Consider the following 26,318-nt stretch of genomic DNA (forward strand, 5'->3'; position numbering starts at 1 on the left):
GCAGGCACAGGAGCCTATGCTGATTGAAATGGCCATGGGAGAGGAGCTGGCTACTCGGGGCAAGGTGTCTGTCTGGGCAGTGGGATTAGGGTTGGACACTGATGGGGAGGAGGAAGATACTGGAAAAGCCAGAGCCAGAATAAAATTAAATACGACAGAAGTCTGCTGTTGTCAACAATGTCAAGGGAAAAGCACAGAGAGGGTGGGGAGAGAAATAACCATTAGCAAGAGATTAAGTGTAGAAGGAGAAGAGAGACTGCTTGGAATAACAGGCAGGGAAGGACATGAAAATAAGTTTTCGTTAGAGGGATGAGATTGGAAGGGGTGGCCGTGGAGCCAGAGGGGAAAAAAAGCCAGTAATCAGTGAATGATAAAGCAGAGAGACAGAGAAACTGGTATTTGGTGGCTATTGGAGGCGGGAAAGGAAGAGAATGCTTGAAATCATGTCACCTTTTCAGTGTGAAGATTAGTGAACAAATAAATCATTGAATCATTAGGGCTGGAAAAAGCCTCTAAGAACATTGAGTCCAGCCATTAACCCAGCACTGCCCGGTGCACTGCTAAACCATGTCCCTAATCACCACACCTACACATTTTCTGCACACTTCCAGGGATGGTGATCCCACCATTTCCCTGGGCAGCCTGTTCCAATGCTGGATCACTCTTTCAGAGAAGAAATTTCTCCTAGTATCCAGCCTAAGCCTTGACGAGCTGAGGCCACCTTCCCGTGTCCTGTGGGACGCCAGACACCGTTTCTCGGGCACCGCGGGCTCCGTTCCCCAGCCCCGCTCCGCGGAGCCGCAGCTCGTGGCCCCGGTGGCGGCGGGTGGGCTCGGACACTCCGTGCCGGGACCAGGATTTGTCACCCAGGGCGGGTCAGGGGAGTCACCCCCCGACACCCATTCTGCGGCCGGGCGGGGCACTCCCGGGACCGGGACTCCGCCGGGCCCGCCGGTCTCTGCTGCCGCCTCTCGGTGCCGCCGGGACTGGCGAGGCGGGATTCAGTCCGGGAGAACCGGCGGGCTCTCCTGCCGCGGGAATGTCGCCACGGCAATTTACAGACAAGAGGTTTCGAGGCTGAGAGAATTGAGGTCGCCCAGCCTAAGGAAGAGAAGGGTCCTTCCTCGCCATAGCGCCTCCCAGCGCCGAAAGGGGCTACAGGGGAGCTGCAAAGGGACTTCTTACAAAGGCAAATAGTGATAGGACAAGGTGGAATGATCTTAACCTGGACAAAAAATAGGTTTAGAATGGATATTAGAAGAAAATTCTTTATTGTGACAATGATGAGGCACTGGCACAGGTTGCACGGAGAAGCTGAGGATGCCCCATCCCTGAGAGTGTTCAAGGGCAGGTTGGATGGGGCTTTGAGCCTCTCCACAGTCCATGGAAATATCCCTGCCAGTAGTAGGGAGGTTGTAATTAAATGACCTTGAAGGTCCCCTCCAACCCAAACCCAAACCATTCCATAATTCAGTGAAAGAAAGCACAAGTATTTAGGAATACTTTACTGTAATGGATGAAACACCCAGGGGTGTAGGGGAAGGAAGTCAGAAGGCAGCAGGCATCTCAGCATGGTACAGTGCACTGAGCAGAGTGTTCCCAAGCCCCAGGTTTTGCTGGGAGATGGTGGAAGCTTTGCAATGAGACTTGGTGATGGAGGGAATAAAAGAGGTGAACAGACTCTGGTGAAAATCCCCCTGGTACAATTTGCAGAGGTGGAAATCAGGGAATTGTATTGAACAGCTCAGAACACACCTGCACTGCCACGCTTTCCTGGGATTTATCAAAGGCTTCCAGTTTAATGACTGGCAAAAAACTGGCCTGAGTCACAAGAGGGAGGGGGGAAGTGCAGCATGCAAGAAACCCACAGAACCCTCTTATTGCCAGAATAGGAAACAGGCAAATTACTGCCAAGGTCTTGGTAAATTGAGGATGTATTACCTCTTACTTCTACATCCTTGATTCCCTGCCGCTTATATTCCCTCGGTTCACTTAGTTAGTGTTGTTTTCTCTTTTGATGTTTATGCCCTTTCTTTCAATGCTCTGACTCAGTGTTTCCAGATGGAGATGTGTGTGGCTTTTCTTAAGAACTTGGGAAAAACTTTTTTTCCCCCAACTTCCTGGCGGAAGACAAGCCAGTCAAGCCCGTTTAAAATGGTAATTTTATGAAACACTGCTGCACTTCATAACATCTGGCAGAAAGGTTACAGCTACACAACTCTGAGTCATTTTAAGAAAAGGGTTGTCTTATGCAATTTGGGAAAAGTGGTACATGGTCATGTAATTTAGGAATTTAAGACAATGTGTGTGCCTCTGAGCAGAATTATATTGCATTGGTGAATTTAATGTTATCACTTATTAACCTTAATGACATGATTTTTCCTCCTTTAAACTGTTATCTGACATACCTGTAGCAAATTGTGAAATATATTACCTGTTTCATCTTAAGAGTTAAAAAAACAATACAGACTTAAGAAAATGCATTCAAATGTTGTGTATATAATCAGTGTAAATATATCAATATTACCACTCTTCTGCATAAATAGTTAGCATTATACAGATATGTAACCAGATAAAATGCTGCTACTTCTTTATTTAACGATCTTCAGCAATCTTTTTCTTAATTAATAGAAATTAATTGATTAATAATACATATTTCTTAATTAATTTCTAAAGAATTATGAATATTCATACACATATGAGTCAACCACTACTACAGATTAGTTGAGTCAGATTTATATGAAAATACAGAATTCCCTTGTGATAAGATGACATGCATAATATATCAGTTCACACTCATTTCCACCATGCCCTTTTTCAAATATGATTGTAGCTTGAAGAGTCACTGTCAGGGTTTTTACATTGCACAGCTCAGAGGAGAAAACATCTCCCTGAGATTTATTGTGTATCTTTCATCACTGTTTTCCTGTTCTCAAAATTCCAGTTCAAAACATCGAGCTGTGCTCCCAAGAGACATCAGAAGGGAGATGACACTCTGTTTTCTTTCTCTTTCCATTCTCATTTTGACAAAGAAAACAGACTAGGCATGTTCTTCCAGCAAAGCCTTTATCCTGACTACAATGAAGTCAGTTATGATTCATCTGGAGGTGTTTCTCTCCCTTGACATTAAAAAGGACTCTTTCAGATAGGCTGTGCTAATGCACTTTGCCTATGGCCTGTTGAAACTTGAACCACTTTTTTTTCCCTGTCTAAAACAAGCTCTGGAGTGTGCTGTGCTGGCTGTAAAGGGTAGAGGCTGTAATGGAATTTTAGATTTTCATTTCTAGTCCAGTCCCTGTGCAGCTGGTTTGTGAGGAGGAGGGTGTTTCTAGAGTATTAGTGACAGATATTTTAGCTTGTATTTTGGCCTTGGCTTGTGAGCAGTGGCTGGGCTAAAGGTCCTACCTGGTGTAAGTCTTTGAACTCCTTTCTGCAAGGGTCTTAGATCTAACTGGCTGCAGGCCTAAGTCTGATGAACATGAACATGATGAACATGCTCTTTCTTACACGAAGTTCACTTGGAAAATAAAAATGTAGTTATGTGTTCCCAGTCCTAAATGTGTCCCCATACTGAACCCAGCGAAACCAGGTTTCCTCCTGCTGATAGCCTCAGAGAGGCACAACATTGAATAGGCCAATAATTTTTCTTTTATTTTTTTCCCTAAAAAGGGGTCTCTGAAGCATTTCATGAGGAGCAGTAGCAGCAGCCCTGTGGCCATCAGGTTGCAGTAAGACTGAACTCCACCAAGGTGACCTCTGGACATGATCATCAAACAGCGTTTTCTGTGCAGAAACATTGGACTCTCCCTTTTCTCCACCCTTTGGATGTTGTCCCCAACTTTTAAAAGGGAGGAGAACGAAGAGGAGAGGGAAGGCAGTCAAAAACTCTATTCCCCTCCCTTTTCCCCAAAGTCACCTGATTTCCCGAAAATACAGCCAGACTGGTGCGCTCCCTACGGCAACTTCAGCCAACAGGATTGTGCAAGTCTTTCTGGAAATTCCCCTTCCTGCCGAGAGCTTTCAAAGCCAGCATCTCACGCTAGAGGGAAGGCTGGGAAGCCGCATCCCACAGATAGAGGGTGCTGCGATATTGAGAATTAGAGCTCCCTTCCCAAAACTCAGCTTTGGGTGCGTTTGGAGGAGGGTGTGCACAGGAAGAGAAAAGAGAGAAAGAAAAGAGAAGAGACAAGGAAACCAGACGTGAACTATGGAGAAAAGGTAAATTTTGCAGGCATTAGAAATTATAGAGGAGGATATTCCCCAGTGTCATTGTCTGACAGCTGGAAGAGTCAGGACAAGGTGCTTCCCAACCCCAGGGTCTTAGCATGATTTTTGACGTGCTGGGAAGAATGGACTGGGTACTCCTGGGGAATGTGTTCTCTTGTCTTAATTTGCTGTGCACCAGCGTGGTGTCTGGATTCACTGGTGGTCGCAAGGGAGAGCACTGGGGAGTACCAAGACAGAGATTTTGTCCTTATGGATCTCAGCCTCCCTTCTTGATGCTTGGGTTTGCTCTGTGCAGGAAGGGCCAGAGATACAGACTTGCTTTTCAGGCAAAACCTTGACGTAGTCTCTCCAGGGTGGGGGTTTAGGGTTTTCAACCTGCTTAGCAGACACACAGACATACAGGCAACATTAACCAATCACAGTTTTTTGTCCCAGAGCATAACTCCAAAGTCCAATTCCTGAAGCTTTTCAGAAAGGAAGAACTGCTTTTCCAAGATGTGGTGAGTTATTAAATCTCAAGGTTTATTAGTAATTGAATTCTATAAATCATGTGTTTGCCCTGTAAGACTACTGATTTTCAAATCAGAATGTATCTATAGACCAAATAGCCTCCAGAACAGGGCAATGAGTAAGGAAGAGCACTTATGATCCCTGTGTTCAGCTCCTGCAGCTTTACCAGCTCCTACAGAGACAGAGACAAGCAGAGAGCACAACTGAGGTTGTACTTCTGTGTGAAAAGCTGCAGGAGAAGGACAAGCCTCACTGAGCCACAGCTCTGGCCTTTGAAACTTGGGAGCCAGGAGCTCTGCTGCATGCCATGTGCAGCCAAAGTCTGGCTGTTCACTGGGGCTGTGCACACATGAAAGTGGAGAACACTGCTGCCATGTCACCTTCCTTTCTCTTTCCTCAGGTCCCTGATCTTCTTCTGTCTCCCTGTCTGGGCTGAGGCAGCCTCTATGTATGGAGAGATCTTGTCACCCAATTATCCTCAGGCGTATCCCAATTATGCCAACGAAACCTGGCACATCCAGGTCCCTTTGGGATATGGTATTCACCTCTATTTCACACATCTGGATCTTGAACCATCACAGGACTGCGAATATGACTTTGTGAAGGTACTGTCTGTGTCCTTGAGTGAGAAAGGGACAAGAAGGAAGGTTAGAGCACAGAACAGCAAAGCTGTGCACAAAGCTCACAGCTGGGAGAGGAGTTATGCACAGCCTTCCTGTTCTGAGCTCCAAGAAGTCCAAATGACTGGTTGTGTCTCCACTAGCAGTCATGAAATCTGCTCGAGTTTGCTTTATAACCATGTGAGTGTTGGCTGCCAACTGAGTGTCCCACTTATGCCTCCCATCCCATGTTTCTCCATATTCTTAGGAAAAGTCTTAGCCATCACTGACACATCTCTGTGTGGCAGTGCATATATTCCTAGCCATTGAAGTGTAGGTGTAAAAAGACCATTTTCTTAGGGCAGTAGTTGTCTGTGCCTGAAATTATTTGGAATTAATCGATGAGTGGACGCAGATGATTTATTGCAAACAGAAATTGATGATTGGACGCAGATGATTTATTGCAAAGAGAAATTGATTGGAAAGGATGGAGGTTAAAAACAATCCATCTGTGTAGGCATAGTGGCCACTCAGATAAAGTGCTGTGGTCCCTTGCAGCACAGTTTTTTTATGATCTATGCACCACAGATTTCTTAGAGCCACCTCTGCTCTTGTTGTCCCACAAGGCACAAAAGATCAAGCACTTCCACACAAACAGACAGAAACAAGACCATCCTGTCCTGCCATAGCTCTGTGTGAACAGGGGCAGTAAGGTCAAGTGCAGCACGAGGACACCTTTGAGGAGGACCAAGGTGGGACAGAAGGATGAGAGTGCTCTGTAGTACCCTGTGTCCTTCTGCAGCAAACCAATGAGCCTGTTAGGCTGCTCTGCAGACTGTCATGGTTGGTTTTACTGCTTTGAAATACTGTTTTGGTGATTTTTTTGGACAAGAGGGCCTGAAGAAAGGATGTTAACAGCAAACACTGTGGATTAATTTGTATCTGAGAAATTAAGGCAAGTATTTCACTGGAAAGACAGTAGGAAGGAGAACTCTTCAAGTGTCTTATGAATATCATGAAACTGGCTGTCCAGGGGCTCCACTCAGCTGCACCTGAGCACTAAAAGCTGAAAGACTCAAGCGCTGGTAATTCCAGATGTTGCAGCAGTGAGTTGAGATGTCTCTGAATTCTTCTGCAGATCCTGTCTGGTGGCTATGTTGAAGGAGTGCTTTGTGGGCAGAAGAAACCTCGTGCCCCTGGCTCCAGGATTGTGGAGGAATTTCGTGTCCCTTACAACAGCCTCACTATGAGATTCCAATCAGATTTTTCCAATGAGGAGCGTTTCACTGGTTTTGCTGCCTACTATGTTGCTGTGGGTAAGGTTAAAACAGCCTCCTCTGAATCTCTTTAGTGTCCAGGCTGGGAGGAAAGGTGACAGGAAGGGTTTTTCTTACAGAAATGCCTTATTTAAAGAGATCCCAGCAGACAGAGCTGCATTCCAGTATGGCCAGTATAAATACTTTTCCTTGCTGTCTACTAGTTTGTCTTCAATATCTCCTTCCCTCAGGGCCCTCTCCTAATTTGGCTGATTCATTTTTTCATACTTGCAGACTTGGATGAGTGCATGGATTTTGTGGATGAGCCCTGCAGTCATTACTGTAATAACTATATTGGAGGTTACTTCTGCAGCTGCCCACCGGATTATTTCCTCTACGAAGATAACAAAACTTGTGGAGGTAAGAGATGTGCATGACCTGTGATCAACAGCAAGAATTCATTTAAGCCAAGTGAGATATTGCACTTGGAAGACTTTGTCAACCTTCTCAGCCATTTGTGACAGGTATATTTTGGGAGAAAAAACACATCCCAGTGCAAATCTCAACTGCAGTAGATAGTGGTTTGAGGAATTTCTAGTAACATATAAGAACAATTCTATTTCTATTTCTGTGTCAAGAGAATTAAGAAACTACTGAATTACATTGTTTAAAGACTATGATGGAAAACCTTCTTAGGGTACTGCTAACTGTGAGTCTTTAAATCTCTGACAAAACAGGGAAGTTCCATGAGGACAAAAAAATCACCAAGGGCCTGTTTGGCTTGAACCAAAAAGTTGCAAGATCACAAACGGTGCATGTTGATAGGAGTGTAATATGAGAACCTGAGAATGAGGAAGGGAAGCCTAAATCTCGGGTGGAGGGTAAAAAGGAATTAAAGTCCCTGGCTAACTGGATAGAGAGTGGCCCTGGCTTCAGCTCCTGGGGAAGATGCAATGTTGTGCTATGGTTATTGCAGGTAGCTGGGCAGACTGGGAATGTGGTGGAAGAGGGAGAACTTGTCAGGTGCACACACAGACCATTTCCTTTCTGAATCCTACTCGTGTTCCTTCCTCAATCCTAGTGAACTGCAGTGGGAATGTCTTCACTGAGCCAACAGGGGAGATTGCCAGCCCCAACTATCCCAGCCAGTACCCGGAGAACTCTCGGTGTGACTACCGAGTGACTCTGAGCCCGGGCTACTCCGTGGTGCTGACCATTCGCAGCGGTGACTTCGACGTGGAGCCCGCCGACTCCAACGGGATCTGCCACGACAGTCTAACTGTAGGTGTGCAGCTCAGGGAGCTTAGGGGTCAGGGTGCTCTGAATTTCCCATCCATCTCCTCATGTTTAGAAGACTTTGGTACTGCTTAACTTTATTTTCAATTATGTTGTCTTTTGGTGTTTGTGGGAATACATTTGAATAGGTATGCATTGAGTGTGTGTTTTAATTGCTCTCTCAATACATTTGGCATTTCTCATTTAATCTTGTTTGGTATTTTCCCAGATTGTCTCTGGAAAACAGCATTTTGGTCCCTATTGTGGCAGCAAATTCCCAGGTCCTTCTGAAATCAAAACCAGGAACAACATTCTTGACATAATCTTCCAGACAGACCAGGGCATACAACACAGAGGCTGGAAAATACGCTACTATGGGGACCGTGAGTAAACGCTTGGGAATGTGGTCACTCTGCTGATGAGTTAGGGACAGGGTTTATCCCAGGTCACATTGGTGGCACAACGGCATGTTAACATGTTCACTGCTGCTGGTACTGAGTAAGGATATGCCTGCTTACTGGGGGAAAAACATCACTGGGGAGAAAGAGGTAGGCAGCTGGAAGGAGACTGAATCTCGAACCGGTTCATCACTGATTTTCACCTATCTTTTCAAAGCTGTAACCTGTCCCATGAGTGTCATCTCCAACTCTGTTCTTGACCCAAAGAAGGACAGGTATATCTTAAAGGACATTGTGAAGGTGACCTGTGTGGAAGGCTACGAAATTGTGACAGTAAGTGAAATAAAGAAGCATATGTCCCTCTGGCCTGCTCAGCAACATCTGGAGGCCATTCCCATCAGGGGTCCTGAGTACTTTTGGGAACCCAAAGTTTTCAATGCAGCAGTAGTAAGAGGAATCCTCTTCCAGCCACTGCAGCATTTTGATGCCCCTCCACTGGAGCACCTGTGTCAGATGTATTTTGTGTCCAGAGACTTACATGGGTCATATGTTTTATTTCCTAGCAACGAGATAGCATCACAAGTTTTCTCTCCAGCTGTCAGGAAAATGGTGAATGGAGCAACTCCCACTTGAGCTGTGTTCGTAAGTGACCCGTGTCTGTATTGTGGGAAGGGATTTGGAATGAGTGTTTAGGATCTAGATCCACTGTATCTCCAGATTAGGAGGATGCTGAAATACTGGGATGTGAGCATGCTGAAGCGACAGAGAAAGTGAGCTCCCATGACTGTACAGGGATTAGAGAAGCTGAGTGGTTCCCTCATACAAAATAATCACATTGTTGAGTGAGAGTGCTCCTTTGACTGTATTTGATCCTTTTTGTTCTCTACAGCTGTGAACTGTGGTGATCCCCCTAATGTTGAAAATGCCCAAGCCTCATACATTTCTGAACTCCAGGAGCCTCTGTACACAGCTGCTGTCCGCTATGAGTGTGAGGCACCCTACTACACCCTGGAAAACAAAGGGCATGGTGAGCATTGCCTCTGCTGCACAGTCATATTCCATGGGTTAAAGGCCCAAGAATTGGTTCTGGCACCGTCGTGGGTCTGGGATTTTGTGCCATCAGGTCAAGACTGGTGTGGGGTTGCAGGCAGTAGTTTAGTGTTGCCTCTGTGTTTAATGCACTCTAACAATGCCTGGGCTGTTGACCTTAAATTCATTATCAAGTCCTATCTCTGTTTGCCTTGTGAGTGAACCATGCAGGCTTTTGTCGCATGTAACACAGAATTCTGGTGGAAAAGTAAAGGACTCAAGAAATCTGTTAAATGAGTTTCTCCTAAAAAGGGATAGAAGCACCCTGGTAGGGAGATAACAGCAATGTTTAGCCAAGTTGTGCTTGCTTTGGAAATAAGAAGGTTGATATATCATGTACAGTAGTGTTATTTACCCTGTGTTCATCTTGATTGTGTCCTTATGGAACACCTTTTTCTCTCGTGTTTTCCAAGCAATATATCGGTGCTCAGCCAGTGGAGAATGGGTCAATGAAGAGATGGGAACAAAGCTACCAAAATGTGTCCCAGGTACTACCAAATACTCTATGTGCATGCAGCACATGAAGAACAGTGCTTCTTTCATCTCTGTATTTTTCTTTTCTTAACTTCCCTCTGATAGAGAGAATTTTAAACCCTGTGTACTGCTCAGTTTAGCCTCGTAGAGGAGGCAGCATGACTTGCCCTGGCTGTAGACATGATGCCTGTTCACCCCTTCAAAGCCCCAGATCCTCACTGGCAAAGTACAAGATCCAGGTGGAGGAGATTCAACTCTCTTAAAAGTCCAGTCACAGCTTAGACAGTGAATTGGATTATACAAGTACACAGCAAGAAAGGCAAACTGAAAGATAAAGCTCAGGGAATTTACTGCCCAAGAGGAGGCTACAAAGAATATGAAGCCAAATTCTTCTCAGTGGGACACAGCAATAAAAGGCAATGACAGGCTCGAGTTGCAACAAAGGAAATTCTGATTGTATCTAAGGAAAAATGCTCCCCCAGAGCACTGGAACTGCTGTCCAGAGAGGCTGGCTAATCACTGCCCTGGGAGATGAGCAGAAGTTACCTGTCAAAGCCCCTGAGTAACCTGGCTTTGGAGTTAAGAGGCAGGAGGGAGGGTAGTTAGGGAGGAATAGGTTGAGCTAAAGGCACTGAGAAGTATCTTCCAGCATAAAACTTCCTATGATTATGTGAAATTCTTTAACAAATTCTGCTTCATGCAAATTAGAAGCTATCTGCTGGCTATAGTCCCTTAATCTCTGATTTTCTAACTGAAGATTCAAAGCAAACAAGACAATGTGATAAGAAATCAGCTTCCTAGCAATGTCAGAATGACCAGTCTTATTTATGTCCTTATTATTAACATTCTGCAAAATGTTACTCAGCATTTTTCTCATAAAAGCATGGAGCATCTTTGCACTCAGAAGACCCACAGATAAGATCCCCTACTGCTTAAGATTTTTCATACTTATACAATGGAGAGGCAAAACGGTAAAACATCAGTGATGAACCTGAACTCTTAAGCTGAGAGTATCTGGAATTCACAAAAAGCAAAAAACCCAAGAAAAATAATCAAATAAATAAACAAAAAACCCAACAAAAACCCCAACCAAACCAAACCAAAAACATACATATGTATAGAGCAGTGTCATATTTCTAAGAAATCAAACAAGTATCTTTTCAAAGACAATCCCTTCATCTAAAGAGCATAATTCAGCAAAGGAAAAATGCCAACTAGAAGGCAATTAAATTGCAAGCTCTGACATACTGTCACAGTGGCAACTGCTTTCCAGAAAACTGAATTTGAGAATGAGCATTTTAAATCTAAATTGAGTGTCGATAGTATTTTTTCTAAAATTTTCTTTGATTTCTCTGTAAATACTAATCGCAAGCTCTGTGGCATAAACTATAAGCATGGTTACTCAGATTCAAAAGTTATTTAGAGGACACAGGAAGGAGGGGACCGTGGGCTTTTTAACAGTACCAAAGAATCCCCAGTTTGTAACTGCTAATTCTCCCATCTTTCTTTCTTTTCTTTCCAGTCTGTGGGGTGCCTAGCAACCCCATCCGAGACACAGGGAGGATTTTTGGAGGCACCCGTGCAGAAAAGGGGAACTTTCCGTGGCAGGTCTATTTCAATAACCCCAGAGCAAGTGGAGTGCTCATCTCTGACAGATGGGTGATGACTGCAGCTCACGTGCTGGAGGGGTATGACAAGCCCACCATGTATGCTGGGGTAATCAATGTTCGTAGAGATTTCCTTACACAGGAAGCTGAAAAGCTTATCCCAGAAGCTTCATTCATCCATCCTGGTTGGAAGGAGGAGCCTGCAGAAAGCAGGGTCGATTTTGATAATGATATTGCGCTGCTGAAGCTCAGGGCTCCTGTGAAGATGGGTCCAGACATCTCACCCATCTGCCTTCCTGGTAAATCACCTGAATATGAGCTGGAAGAAGGGACTCTGGGCTACATTGCTGGATGGGGCCGGAGAGAGAAAGGAAAGCTCCCTGCTGATCTTTTGAAGGCCCAGATTCCCGTGGTGAGCATGGACAAGTGCCGGTCTGTGAAACCAGACGGCTCCGATGACTCTGTCGTTTACGTATTCACGGACAATATGATCTGTGCTGGCGGTGGCAAGGACAGCTGCCAGGGGGACAGTGGTGGAGCCTATGCCATCCAGGACCCTCTGAATGCCACCAGGTACTATGTGGCAGGGCTCATCTCCTGGGGGCCAAAGTGTGGCACCTTTGGGCTCTACACCAAGGTGGTGCGGTACCTGGACTGGATCAGAGAGACCATGAACCAGCACGAGGGCGAGGAAGCATGGCAGAAATAACTGCTGGTCCTCTCAGCATCGCCACCCTTTCCAAATGTGATGGCTGCGTGTTTGGGCTGGCTGTGACACTGTGCACTCTGTGTATCCAGTGGGCAATATGTAACACATTGTAACTCCTCCTGTCTATCTGAGCAGAGAGCCAGGAGTATGGATCTGTTTCTCCCACTGTCGTCATATCTGGGAAGGGAAATTCTCCTTCTTCCACTCATAGTAGCATAAAAGGAAGACATTATACTGAATAAAAGAGACTTCTTCTGCTTCCTTTCATTTTTTTCTATCCTATTTTTTCCCACTTGGAAAAGACCTAGCTGTGCCCATTGAAACCTGACAGGGAGGTTTCAATGAAGATGAGAGAGAATAATGGTTGGTTCCCATGGAAGGTTCAGAGCCTGGTTTCTGATTTATGTATTTCCTGACTTGTTCAGAATATCCAACAGCATTAAAGAATGTCCAAACTGCCTTTTGTGCAATGTGCTATTGTGTCTGTAATGCCTTTCTTCTTCTCAGTCTAGACCTGGTTCTCCTTGAAACTCCCTAAATCAAATGTCTAATTGTATTCTGACACTGCTAGCTTTCATCAAGCTGGAACTTGTAGTACCTCACTCTCTACCAGTCTTTATAAAATTCTTCTGAGATAGTTTCATCTCACTCATCAACCATTACCATCAATGAGGACTTCAGACTTCTGAATTAAGCTGCAGAGAACAGACATTCAATTTCATTCACCTGTCCTCAGGCTTTTTTTAAAATTATTTTGAATTAGAAAATAAATAAAGCTTGATTTTTCTCCTAGAACACTACCTTCTCTTGATTTAGTGAAGGCATATTACCTGACATGTGTTAGAGGTATTTCCTGCTCTGTAAAGTCCTATATCATTCACAGACTCCTTCCACTGAGATGACCAGGGAACTGAAAGACTGGGTTTGTTCACCTTGAAGAGAAGGAAGCTAAGGGGGGGTATCTAACTGTTGTACTCAGATATTTTAATTTCCAGCTGGGCTTTTTCCTACCATGTGGGTCAGCACTGGAAACGTGCCTCAACAGACTGTCCCTAGATCTCAAAAACTTTCCCTGAAGCTCTGAAGTTAGCCCCACTGTCAGCAGTGGGCTGGACAGAGACATCTTCTTCCCGCCTAAGTTTTTATAGGAGTTTAAGAAATGGTGAGGAGGATGTGTTGGGAGATTTCATATGGAATCCTGCACTCAGTTGAAGTGTCCTGGATTGCCAAGCAAATTGTATTCTATTTGCCATCTGCATGGCAGTTTGTCTTCTGTTAAGTTGGCAGTTTTCCTCATCTCTTCCACAACCAATCCTCTCTCAGGGAAGACATCTGCTGATAACAGGCTATTGATCGTTACTGCATGACTGATAAGAACTAAAGCATCCCATTGTGAGATGCTCCACCCAGAGGGAAGAGCCAAGCATTCCTACCCTGATATAATCTGGAGATTCTGGAACACCAGCATGGCTTCTCCCCTGGCTTTTCCAGAGGAACACCAGCTGCCTCTTCCATTGGATCTTCAGAGGAAGACTACGCCTTTCTACAGGATCCCTGCTCCAACAGAACCACACCTGACACTCCAGGAGGACTGCAGCCACCATTCCAATTGGACTGCTACCAACACCCTGACCCACAGCGTGTCAAGTCATATTCTAACTCTGTCAGTGTTGTTTCAGTTTACTGCATTGTTTATTTTATCCTTTTATTTTCTTCCCTAGTAAAGAACAGTTATTCCTGCTCCCATATTTTTGCCTGAGAGTCCCTTAATTTAAAATTTTATAGCAACTCGGAGGGAGGGGATTTACATTTTCCATTTTAGGGGAGGGTCCTGCCTTCCTTAGCAGACACCTGTCTTTTGAAACCAGGACATGAAGCACCTTCAGTTTTGTGTAACAAGCAAAACATTCTTGGATTGTTGGACTAGTAACCAAGTATCTCATATCTTGTTTCTCTCAGTGACTCAAAAGAGCACAGTAGGTTATTTTGCAGTAGAAAAACTAGTTAAGAAGACAACTCCAGAGAATACCCACAACAGAAGAGAGGTTGGCTTTTCTCTGAGTCAGCATCATTTTAGAGCTGCTGTCTTGCAGTTAAAGCTTTATTTAATATAGTATTAAAAAAATCCATCCTCAACTTCTGATCAGTAAAGTTTCCTGAGCTCCCTTCTCCATGAGATTGGTTGTTGCCTTCCCTGTTTTTGGAATGTGGCATCACACAGGCAAGCTATTTTTGCCTCCCTTGAAGCCACCTGGTGTTTCAGGCCGTGTAATCGAATGATAGCTTTGGGACAGATAAGCAGCTGCCATATGCCATTGCAGAACTGAAAAGACTTTAGTGGTAGGTAAAGCAATCCCTATACAAAGTCCAAAAGTCCAGGTCAATCTTACACAAAAGTTGCTTTCAGTGCTGAAATGTATTCAGTTGTTAAAAACATAGATAAAAAACATGAAACACCTGGTTTATTCAGCAAGTATTTTAATATTCATAGACTCTCACTGGCGACAATGGGCTTACACACACTGTACTCAGCAGAAACCACCCATCCTTCAAGGAAGTCTTCTCCCCTGCAACCTTCCCACAAAAGGGAGTACAAAAGTAGACTGCAGGAGTCTCATGATATCATCAGCATTTCAAACCTTAACATATTTGCTGTCATGAGATTTCCTGAGATGATTAAGGCTTCATCTGGTTATAAGATTGGTATGAGCCAGAACGTTCACAAAGGTGTCTCCCAAGCTGCCAGTGGTACAACCAAACAGCATGGCAGCTTTCAGAAGTGCTCATGATGAAGGTTACATGCTTTGCAGGTTTGAAAGGCCTTTGGGACATCATGAAAAGCTTTGGCTATGATTTGCTGTGTCTGGAAATTGATATGCTAGTGGTGCTCCAGGTAGCAGGACAGCAATACCTAGGGCCTGTCTTCCTTTACTATCCCATTGATCCAGTCCAGATAGTTGAGGATCTTGGTGTAGAAGCCGTAGCCCGTGCCACAGCCAATTCCCCACGAAACTATGCCGGTAGCCACCCAGCGACCGCTTTCCCTGTCCAACACCGTGAAGACGCTCCCGCTATCCCCCTGGCAGGTATCCTTCTTGCCTTCCAGGAAGCCAGCACAGAACATGTTCTCAGAGAAAACCATTGGGATACCTTTCTTATTACTATCTAGCCAACTCTGACACTTCTCTTGAGCCACTGCTGGTAGGCTCACATACTTCAAATCGCTCGCGATGCGGTTTTTGTCCACACCAAAGCCACTCACGTAGCCCATGTGCCCATGCGCATAGAATGAGGTGTTGGTGGCATCTGGGAGACAGATGGGCAGCTGTGTAGGGCCCAGAGTTACTGGGTTTTTCAGCTCCAGCAGGGCTATGTCCCCATTGAAGTTGTGCTCATCTTTTGGGTTGAAATCCGGGTGGATAAAGATCCTACGCACAGGGTGGTTACCCATCTTGTGGAGCTCGTCTACGTTGGTGTGGCCGAGGAATATGTCAGCCTCCTCTGCCAGCTGCTCCAGGCTCACATTATTCTGCACTCCTCCTTTGGGGAAGATGGTGTGGGCAGCAGTCAGGATCCAGCGATCGCCCAGGAGGGCACCACCCCCTCGTCCATTGATGCCAGTCAGAGCCTGCCAAGGAAAATTGCCTCTCCTTGCTGCTTTGCCACCCAAGATCCGCTGGACTTCAACAACGGGATGGACTGGCTTCCCACACACTGTGGAGAAACACGAGAACATGACACCTACCCTCTGTTGTCCTGGCTTTTCTCTCTCTTTCCTTGCCATCACTGTTTGAGTTCACTTTATTTCGACTTTCTGGACAGTTTTACCTTTTCCCTCACAGATACTGCTATCCTCACCCCCCTCCCTGCATATTGTCCCAGTTTTTTACTGATTGTAAGCATGAGTCAGAAAATAACAGATGAAGTCAGAGTTTTTACTGACCCGGCAAGCAGGATGGAATTCTCTTCTGGCCATCTTGATCCAGCCAGGTTCCCTCAGCAGAACAGGTGAATCTTTCTGTAGGATGAGAGGGAAGGGAATGAGACCCAGGCCTGCAGGCATGGAGTGAGAAAACAGAATGGAATGGAATGGAATGGAATGGAATGGAATAGAATAGAATAGAATAGAATAGAATAGAATAGAATAGAATAGAATAGAATAGAATAGAATAGAATAGAATAGAATAGAATAGAATAGAATAGAATGATTTTCAAGAGGTTCCTCAGCCCTTCCATCCCAAAGAACTGTCTCCTGGGAAAAGCTGCCTGTGGTAGGGTGTGAAATGTTTCTGTCTGTACATCTTGAAGCACCTCAGTTCCAGGGGAGCAGTAAAGCTCAGGCACTGTAGAAGAAAAGGTTGAAGGGCCATCTCCATGAAGTCTTATCTTCACTGAGTTCACAGGTGTACAGAGCACTGTTTGACCTTATTTAGCCCAAAGAAGAGAGAGTAGTAGAAGTAGGATTTTAGATTCAAACTTCTGGTGTTGGTAGTTTGCAGAGAGTAGGACAAGCTGGTTTGTCCCAGAAATGGGAGTCAGGTACTGTACATGATAAGTATCTATTTCTGAGCTTAAGTTGCAGGTCAGCTAAACTTCACGCGTCACCTCTCAACACAAACTCCACTACCTCCAACACTCTTGCTTTTCTTAGAAAGTCTGTGCTGGTGACTAAAAATAAATTTTGTACAATTTATCTTAACACTGAAGTAAATGCTTCTAAGAAAGTGTTTGCTGTTCTCTTTCAAAATTGATTAAATTAGGATGAGTCCCCACCAGAATTTGGCTGCAGCTGATATTTGCTTGCTCCTGAATTTTCTTCTGATGAGACTGATCTCTGAATCTATATGAACGAGTTAAACTCAGATGCAAGAATAATCAAATTGAACATTAGTGCCAACTTAAAGAACTCTTTAGTAGCATGTCACCTCTCTCCAGCATGCAGCCCAACCATGTATCTATGCTGGTAACTGTATCCAGGAACTGATTCAGATTATTTTTTTTTCCTTGTGGAGGCTAAATGAGCAACCAAGACAAGGAAATAATGAACTCCTTATGCTGGTATCAAAGGTCCTGCGTCATCAAGCACTGTCTCAGGTGTAAAAAGAAAGAATGTGAATGGTTTGGAACGATGACTTAATTTTTCTGAGGTGCTGCATGAAAATAGGTTTTTCTGCAAGTATGTTATTTAGCCCTTAGATATCTCTGCAGCTGAACAATATTCCAAAGAGCTAAACAGCACTGCACTGGAGCAGAGTGTGTGTTTGTTTATTTGCCTCTGTAGCAACTCAGACTGATGCAGTGAGTTTTGTGAATTTTGGTGATTCCCAGACACCATGCCTCAAATTTCAGTGAAAGAATGAAATCCACCAGAAAAGAATGAAATCCACTAGGAAAAGAATGAAATCCACTACGAAAACCAAAACCAAAAACCCCCACAACTACAGCTGAGAGAATAAAACCTTTGGCAAGAGTTAAGGAGAGCATGGAAGAGGGATGTGATGGGCTCTGGGAATGAAGCAGGGTGGGAATAGGCTGAGACAAGAAGACTCCAGAGATATGCTGCAGGGTCAAGAAAAGACTGCAGAGTCTTCACGGGGGGAAAGCATGAGCCCTAAGCCTGGGGAGAAGAGCCAATTCTAATTGGAAACGTGAGAGGGCTTTCCAGGCGCAGGTGTCCGTGGTGTCCGTGTGGGATCAGGACTCACCGCCGCCCGTCCCGGTGACGATGTGGTAATAGGGCTCATTGCACCGGTATGCGATCACCGACTGGTACTCATTGTTTGCAGGCTCCTTCAGGTAGCTGAATGCACCATTTGTCAGGTTTTTGGGGCTGCCACAGTTCACAACTACAACAAAGGGAAGAAAAGAAGACATGAATCAACGGCAAGTCTGGGCATTTGGGGCCAGGATGTGAAGGACCAGTTAGGGCAGTGGGCAAAGAGGGGTTGTCCCACAAGAGATCCCAGATGAGGATCTTTTGCTTTTAGATGTTGCAATATCATAGTAATTTTGGAGTGATATTTTTAGGCATTTTTGTAAGGGAGGAAAAACATTTCAATTTTTGCAAGCAGAAAAATGTAAATCAATGGTGGTCTTCATAGGTCCTTCCAGACAGCACATCCATGAGGCTATGGACAAAGTAAGTCAGAGAGGCTGAATTTCCCATGTTCCTGGAGGAGGAAAGCCACATCAGGGGATGTTATTCCCGTTCTGAGATCACTCACCTTCACAGTGGGGCATGGGTTGATGCCATGTGCCATCAGCCTGGCAGACAGCCGTGAAGGACACCAGCTTTTTGTCACCCTACATGGGAGAGAAAAACATCTGTCGGTTGTACAGAGCCCCTAATTCCTTCGTCACATTTAAATATTATTCTGTTTGCCCATCTTTTCACTGCTGTCCAATATTTGCCCCTCTGCAGCCTGTTCCAGTTGCTGTCTCCTCCTTTTCCTCTATCCTGTAATTGCCACGGGCTACACGTTCTTCAGAGCAGGCCAAGATACCAGCAGCCAGCAGCTATAAACCCACAATGAGTCAGAGGTGCTACCCAGCCCTGGCAATAGGATGGCAAGGGAGGCAGGTAGCATCTTCTGCTTTCATCTTCTGGTTTCATATCCTTCCAAAGAGGTGTTCCTGTCTACCAACTTTTCCTGGGATCTTTGTCTTTAGTCTTCTACCAGGGCTTCATGAAAGAGTAACTGTATAAGGAAGACAGCTAGGAAAAGAGAAACCACTGGAAGAAAGCTGAGAGAAGCAAAGAAGAAACAGAAATTACAAGAGGTTGCCATGAGTGAAATCTCCAAAGGAAGTTCAACGAAAGGTGAAAGGCACAAACTGAAGACAAAACAGAATATGGCTGAAGGGAGTGGAGAAGGGATCTCACCTCCATCAGGTCATACCCAGTCTTGCAGCTGACAACAACATAGTCCTGAAATTGGTACACAGGCTGCAGGTCTCTGATGATGGTGAACTGATCCCGTGGGACAGGCTGTGGGCACCGTATTTCTGTGAGACAGTGGGACAGGTTAGGCTGGGATTAGCAAACAGTGTCAGTAGGCTGTAGTAGCCTCTGGGGGAGAAATCTCTTACTCTCTGAGGTGTAGCGGATCTTCCAGCCACGGCTGAACCCTGAGTCATCGGTGAGGAAGAGTATGTCCACCTCATTGCTGTTGGTTTCAATGATGCCAGGTGGCTCCCTGCCACAGAATTCACCAATCTCTCTCCCTCGGGCTTGGATCTGATGAGGAAAACATGTATCACAAGGATAGAAACAGAAACACACATGCTTCTCTGCCTCAGTATGCCTGTTTCAACCCAGAGCAAGTTTACCAGAGTGTCTGTGATGGTGAATAGGGCCGGTTGTCAGACCCATCTTTGCTGATGCCTTCACTGACAGTCAGAACAACAGACTGACCCAGCACAAGCTCTGCTTCTCCCTTATCTGGGAATCAGAGCTATCAGTCCCTGAGAATAAATCAAAGGGAAATTTAATTGGAAGAAGGATGGGGTATTTTTCCTTAACTCACAGAGGCCTATGACCCAGAGCCTCTGACCTCAGGACAGTGGTAATTAAACGCACTGAGGGAGAGACAGAAGCTCAGTCTTTCGTGCTGGGGCATTCTGCTTGTGCTGGTCCCATATTTCTCATCTGAATAGTAGTGTCCCCATGACTCCTGTCCAGGTCTGGCAGCAGGGCTGGGAGGAGAATTTGCTAATCTCAGTACCTTGAGCTGGTCATAAGGACAGTGGACTTGCTGGTGATCATCAATCTCAAAGGGTTCTAAGAACCTGAGGGCGATGGACAGGCCCTTCTGCAGGCGGATGCTGTAGTTACACCGGAGGTATTCGGGGTAGGGCTGCGGGTACTCGGGGCTGCTCACGTACCCAGAGGCCTCGGTGAACAACTCACTGCTGCACTCCACTGGTGAAGGGGAAGAAAGGACAGGTCGCATCGTGGGGCTGCGCCTTCTGCAGCCCCACCACCTGCTTCCTAAGTCACTTCTCCCAACCCTCCTGCATGAAGGGCTTCTTCTCTGGAGCCCTCTGATCTTTTAAAATGTCTCTTTACCTTTGCAGGAGTGCTGGTCACTCTGAAGCTGGTAGCCAATCTGGCAAGAACAGAAGTAGCCACCCACATAGTTGTGACAGAAGTGCTGGCACTGAAGCCTTTCATTGCTCTCGGCAGCATTGTTAGGATCACATTCATCCAGATCTGAAGACACAGGAAGTCAAGGGGCAAGGGGAAGAAAGGGTTAAACCTCCTTGCTCTACAGTACTTGGAGATCTATATCCTCGCCTGAAGCTTCTCTATTTGCCTGGCAAGGAGGGAAATTGGTTGGAGCCACACAGGCTTTTCCTTCTGCATGCTGAGGGTATTTCCTACTCACCCACAGCTCTGTAGGATGCCAGGAAGCCCCTGTAGGGAATCACTGTGCCATTGTCTTCATTGGAGAAATCAGAGTGAAATTCCAGGTGCATCTTTCCTCCCTTAGATACAAACTCCTTTCTTCCCGGGTGATTGCCTGTGGTCGACCCAAGCCGGCCACAATATCTGCCCAAGTCCTTCTTGTCTGCTTTGATCTGTCAAAGTCAAGGTGAAATCAGTGCAGCCTCATAAGATTGAGCCTGCTCCATGCACTGATATTACCCAACCATGTGTTGTCAGTGCTTGCTCCTCCCATTTCTATCTTTAACTCCTTCCCTTTCCTTCATGGGAAGCATCAGAGGACGCCTGGTGGATGAAGAGCTGTTACACGTGGCGGCCCCTGGGCTGCCATCTCCAGGCACCCCCTGGCCCAGGTGTCTGTGCACGTACCTTAACATAGTCATAGAAGCAGGACTCAGATGGCTCCAGGTCAAAGTATTTGAAGGTCAGCTTCACCACATAGCCTTTTGGGACCTGGATATCCCAGCTACTGATGTTATTGTTGGGATATGGCTTGGGATAATTGGGGGATCTGATCTCCCCAAAAAGGGGAGAACCTCTTGGGACTGGACTGGAACTGATCATTCCAAAAAAGAGGAAGGCCCATGGGAGACAAGGAACATGCCTGTGAACACGACAAATAAACGATGACATTGCACAAAATTAGGTCATTCAAAATCAGGGGAGACTTCACAACTGATTCATGCACTGTCCAGAGGAATGCAAACACAGGAAGCCTGGTTGCAGGACCAGCTACTGGCTTGATCACTCAGGAACGAGAAGGGCAGCTGCAGTGAAGACACCAGCACTAACAAGGTTCCAGCAAGCCACTGTACTAGCCTCTACAGAGAAATTCATTAGCCCAGGAAGCAGTGTGGAGGAGCATGGGTGAATTCCCTGGGTAAGGTCTGCATGTTCCCAGAAGCTGTAGGGCTGACTCTTATAGAACCAGGAGAAGTTTGGTCACCCTTGACCCTGGGCCAGCGGGTTGTTTCGGGTCATTGCTAGTTTAGGATCCTCGGCGAGGATCTGAAGATCTCAAGCTCCGTTTGCTGTGGAGCAATCCTGCCAGTGTCTCCTGGGCAGCCCTCTACTCGCTCATGCCTCCATAAGTTGGCACTCACATTTTTTATCTCTCATTCTGCGCATCTCCCCCCTTGCCCTCTGTGTTCCTCCGGAACAAGCTCGCTGCCCAGCTCAGCAGCTTAGCCCCGTTGTCCTATTCTCCTCCCTGGAAAGGTCTGAGCCCCACGACCCCCACCCTCCCCCAGGGCTGTGCCGGCGCGTCCCCCTCCCCAGAGCCCGACTCACATCTCCGTGCAGCCCGGCGGAGCTCGGAGCGGCGGGGGGGCGGGGAACACGGACCTGGGGCGCCCCGGGGGTACCCCGGCCTGGCCACGCAGAGCCGAGACGCCTCTTCTGGCCTAGGAGGCAGGAAAACGATTGCCTGAGACCCCTCCGAGGGCTTGGTCTGCAATCCAGAAGCTGTTCCGAGTTTTGTTCCCACCGAAAATGTCCTCCTAGGAAGTCCCCCCCAGTCCCCCTGGGCTGTTTTCTGGTACAGAAAGATGAGAAAATTTATAGTCTTCACAAGTTAATTCAAACTTTAAAAAAATCAAGCTGAAATGAAGCTGTCAAAAAAGATAAGTTTTCTCAATTCTGACCTGCTGAAGAGCACTTCTGAGATTTCTGGGGGGTGGGAACTGGGATCACCTTCAAGAAAAGCAAGAAGCCTCAGGCACTTGAGTTAAAAAGATATTAAGAAAAATGAAAGTCTACTGAATTAAAGGCATTCTGAGAACAAATCCCTTTTCAAGGACCCCTCTTGATGTTTCTTCTGCAAGCATTTTTAGGAGAACCAAGATAGATAGATAAGGCCCTCTATTTAATGGGGAAATGAGAAAATATAGCAACTTGAAAACCCCTTTCAGGCTTTAACAACATAGTGCCCAAGACATGTATTTATGTCCCGAGTTTTATGAAGTTTAAAATTTGTTTGCTTTCAGGCTTTGGTAGAAGAGATAAAACACCATTTTAGTGTTTTTCCTTGGAATTATGAGTGGTTTCAGAGAGGTTAGGAAGTGTCTTGCATTGAAATCAGAGGAAGTAATTCACAGCCACAAAAACATGTTGAATGAAGATGAAAATAGTGTTAAAAAGAATGAAGAAAGCAGCTTTGGGATATTTATGGAAGTGTACTAGAGAACCTGTTCATCAAACATCTTTGAATTATTATCCCAAAAAGATGATATAAACATATAATTAATGCCACTGCTATAATACCATATGGCCCCACATATCAGATTTAAGATTAAACAGGGAACATTATCCCAGCACTTCCTGATGTCCCCTGCATGATGAACACACTTGGGCAGGCTCACCGCAGCGCTGTGCCATGCTGGAGAGGTTTCTTACTCAGAAACCACACCTGGAAGGTAGTGGGAAGAGTGGGAAGAGTGGGAAGAGTGGGAAGAGTGTTCCCTGGGAAAGCACGGACAGACAGACGGCCCTGGGGACCCTTTGTAAGGAAGTGGATCATTTCCCTGTGTCCTTGACAAGCAATCCTCTATCCAGGGGGCACTTACTGGGAGTGCCCCGAGACACTTTCAAAGCACATCTCCCGTGTCTTCATTTCCTTCTCCCGCCCCGACAGCATCATCTGGGATACCAGGAGACGACTTCAGCGGGTGAAGCAGGGGTGGTTGGCTGGGGACACATCCGGCCCGAGGAGCCCACCCCTAACACGCGTCCCAGAGACGCCAGGCTGGGACAGCACAGCGGCACCCTCAGTGCAGCTCCAGTGCTCCCACTGCTGGCCCTCCCCTTCAGGTGCTCCGGGCAATCCTCTTCCTCCTGGTAGGCTGGAGCCAAGAAATAGCACGGTTTTTCCTTGGAAGGACATATGCGCCCATCTTTGCTTAGGGGCAGAATTCCTGCAAGACCACAGAACATATATAGGACCACAGAATGCCAAAACTAGCCCCTGTTTGCTGCCTGCGGGCCTCAGCTGCATTACAAGTGCTCTGGACAATAAATACAGACAATATCAGAGCAAAGTAAAAAACCTGTAGATCTTCAGCATGGTCAAAGATGTCAACATCCTCCTATGTAGCAAGAACCCTGCTTTGAATACAGTGTCTTGCAGGAGGTCATTGGAAAGAAATCTGCTCTACAGACTCAGAAACTGTGAAAATATCTTCTGGCATGTGGACTAGATCCTTTCATCCACAGAGAAGAAGGAGCTGGATACTTTATCCTCAAGCCTGAGTCAAGGAGGAGAGAGAATTACCTCTGTTTGGTCTCTTACAGCTATACCACCTACCCCACAGCACAGCAGGGCTGCAGACCCAGGCTCACCTCAACTGAGCTGCCTCCCCAGGGCACTCTACCTTCAACCCCATTGGTTTGACTACCCAAAGTACCCAAAGGCTTGACTGGAGCTCTCTGGGGACACTGCCACTGGGCTTGGCCTTCACACAGTCAGGCCTGTGCTGTCCAGTGGCTCAGCACTCTTTCAGACAACTCATGCTGCTTCTGCAGCTCTGGCTGGTAGGGAGAGGATGATCAAGACCAAAAGAAGGTTCAGGACTCAAAGAGTGGGTCTTTCCTCCGATATGAGATGGTGAGCAGCAGCAACAGCACCTTGGCAGCCTGTTTCTGTGTCTTCTAAATCAAGGAGCAGAACCAAGTGTAATACCCTGAGGGGTACACAGTTCTGCAGCACCAGCCACTCACCAATATCACACCTCCTCCCATCCAAGTCCTCCCAATGTCACAACTTTCCTCTGCTTTACAGTGGCATCCTCACTTCCCATAGCCTCATGTCTCAGCAATGTAGTGCTGTTGGATAAAGTCACCATCTGACTTAGGCATCACACCTTTCATGATTATGAAAGGAAAAACTGGATTATTAATGCTGGTAGTTACTACCTGAAGGCCTAGAATATGTTGCAGTACTATCCCCTATGATTATCATTAGTGTGGGGACCACATCAAGTGAGTAATGACTTATCTGTGGTTCTGGCCCAATCAGATGCTTCCTGAAGAAGAGAGGCTGTCATGGATATATGATGGCTGGCAATGAGTCAGAAGCAATCTACTTGGCCTATCACCTCACAGGCTTACAGGAAAATTACGTGGATGGCAGAAGAGTCTGGCTAATCACCTGAAGGCAATAGCGTCTGCCATCCAACCAGAATGAAGGGTCAGAAGAGGAGAGTTTGTACCAGCTTGTGGTGCAGGGCCTGGAATGAGTGGATTAGTTGTTGATCACACAGTCTGGAAGATACCAGCCTGGACATGGTGAGGTGGGCTTGGTGCTGGGTATCAGGAGTAGCTCTGAGAGTATTCTCATGGCATGGAACAGTGCAAAGAGAGCAGCAGTGGAAACAGCTCCAGCTGCTGTCTGCCTTCTGCAACTTCATGATACAACAAAGGTCATGTAGAGGTTCCCTATGGTAGAAGGAGTGATGGGCTGAGGAGGTCTGCACGGAGCAGGTATGCTGGATGGCCTGGCTCTGATTGCTCACTGGCTTTGATTGTGGCACTCAAATTGTGGATTGTGGATACTGACAGGGTGCTCCTGCCTCATATGTCCTCAGATACAACCATAAAGAGTCAGAGGTTGACACTCTAGGCACAGCTGCAGCTCCCCAACCCTTTGCCTATCACATGTTCTGAAGTAATTCTTTTCTCATGGCACTCATCTTCACAGTTTCCTGAAAAGAAGCTCTCCAGAAAACACTATTTTTAAACGATTGCTGGCAGAAAAAATAAAGGGCTTATATTTTAAACATCTGCAAATCTCTTGGCTCTTTATGGTAGTAGTAGTTGCACATTTTTGTGTATCCTCCCTTTCAACCTTCTGTTGGGGGGCAACCACAAGCATTTTTCAGGAATAACTGCCTGTGGACTTGTGCCCATCCCATCAAGTGTCATAATTAAAGAACACCTCTCTTTGTGGCACGGGTCTGGCTTTTCAGGGCACCTCACCTCCTCTGGTTCTGCCCCTTGGTCTCCAGCTGCAGAGAGCTGTGAACCAGCAGAGCTACGATGGTTGTGAGGAGACCCCACCAAGAATGCCAGAAGGAATGCTGGGGCTAGAGGCGGTCACTGGTTTCTTACCCCAAGAAGAGATCCTGACCCTTCCTCACCCATGGGACCTTCTCTGGAAGGCAGTGAACATGGGGCTGAGTACTCCTCCCCCTTCACGCCACCAGGAGAGAATCCTAGACTCCGAAGCACAAGTTCTGTTTCCTACCCATCCTGCTGGAGGACCCCAAGAAGCTGTGGCTGCCCCATCCCTGGAATTGCTCGAGGTCAGGTTGGATGAGGCTTTAAGCCACGCGATCTAAGTGAAATGTCACAGAATCACGAATCACTTAGGTTGGAAAAGACCTCCAAGATCATCAAATCCAACCTTTGACTGATCATCAACCTTTTCAAAGAGACCATGGCAGCAAGAGCCACATCCAATCATTTTGTGAACACCTCTGGGGATGGTGACTCCACCATCTCCTTGGGTAGTCCATTTCAATGAAGAAGAATTTCTTCTGAATTCCAGGGGAGGCCTGGAACTAAATGATCTTTAACATCCTTACAACCCAGACTATTCCATGGTTCGATGATCCCACGATCCTGGGAAGAATGTAGCATCCCCAGAGGACGAGAGAAGAAGGCAGGTGATGGTTGCAGAAGCAGCCTAAGCTACCCCTGCCCACTCGGGCACCGACACTTCCCCCAATCCCGG

General features: G+C 46.2%; 2 protein-coding genes across 5 annotated transcripts; one reads left to right on the plus strand and one right to left on the minus strand.

The window, feature by feature from the left end:
- The first annotated feature begins 4,089 nt into the window (after positions 1-4,089).
- On the plus strand, positions 4,090-12,604 carry C1S (complement C1s). Of its 3 annotated transcripts, none has more exons than XM_005420610.2 (12): positions 4,090-4,218; positions 4,663-4,727; positions 5,138-5,342; positions 6,475-6,652; positions 6,887-7,012; positions 7,674-7,873; positions 8,097-8,250; positions 8,483-8,598; positions 8,829-8,907; positions 9,155-9,292; positions 9,768-9,842; positions 11,351-12,604. In XM_005420610.2, the coding sequence occupies exons 2-12, from the start codon at positions 4,723-4,725 to the stop codon at positions 12,142-12,144; spliced, it is 2,070 nt and encodes a 689-aa protein (XP_005420667.1). In that variant the 5' UTR covers positions 4,090-4,218; positions 4,663-4,722; the 3' UTR covers positions 12,145-12,604. The 3 variants fall into 3 exon arrangements, with proteins under 3 accessions (XP_005420667.1, XP_030912488.1, XP_030912489.1); XM_031056629.1 differs by having other exon boundaries at positions 4,178-4,218; positions 4,650-4,727; XM_031056628.1 differs by lacking the exon at positions 4,663-4,727 and having other exon boundaries at positions 4,173-4,218.
- Positions 12,605-14,604: 2,000 nt separating this feature from the next.
- Positions 14,605-21,919, minus strand: C1R (complement C1r). Of its 2 annotated transcripts, XM_031056627.1 has the most exons (11): positions 21,881-21,919; positions 20,960-21,194; positions 20,532-20,724; positions 20,213-20,356; positions 19,869-20,065; positions 19,234-19,381; positions 19,028-19,149; positions 18,369-18,447; positions 17,850-17,990; positions 16,088-16,162; positions 14,605-15,858 (listed from the first exon to the last, which is right to left on the minus strand). In XM_031056627.1, coding segments are annotated over exons 1-11 (2,139 nt in total). In that variant the 5' UTR covers positions 21,883-21,919; the 3' UTR covers positions 14,605-15,055. The 2 variants fall into 2 exon arrangements, with proteins under 2 accessions (XP_030912487.1, XP_005420668.2); XM_005420611.2 differs by lacking the exon at positions 21,881-21,919 and having other exon boundaries at positions 20,960-21,698.
- Positions 21,920-26,318: the final 4,399 nt, after the last annotated feature.

This window comes from Geospiza fortis, unplaced genomic scaffold (assembly GCF_000277835.1).
Source record: "Geospiza fortis unplaced genomic scaffold, GeoFor_1.0 scaffold1, whole genome shotgun sequence".
Taxonomy (NCBI): Eukaryota; Metazoa; Chordata; class Aves; order Passeriformes; family Thraupidae; genus Geospiza; species Geospiza fortis.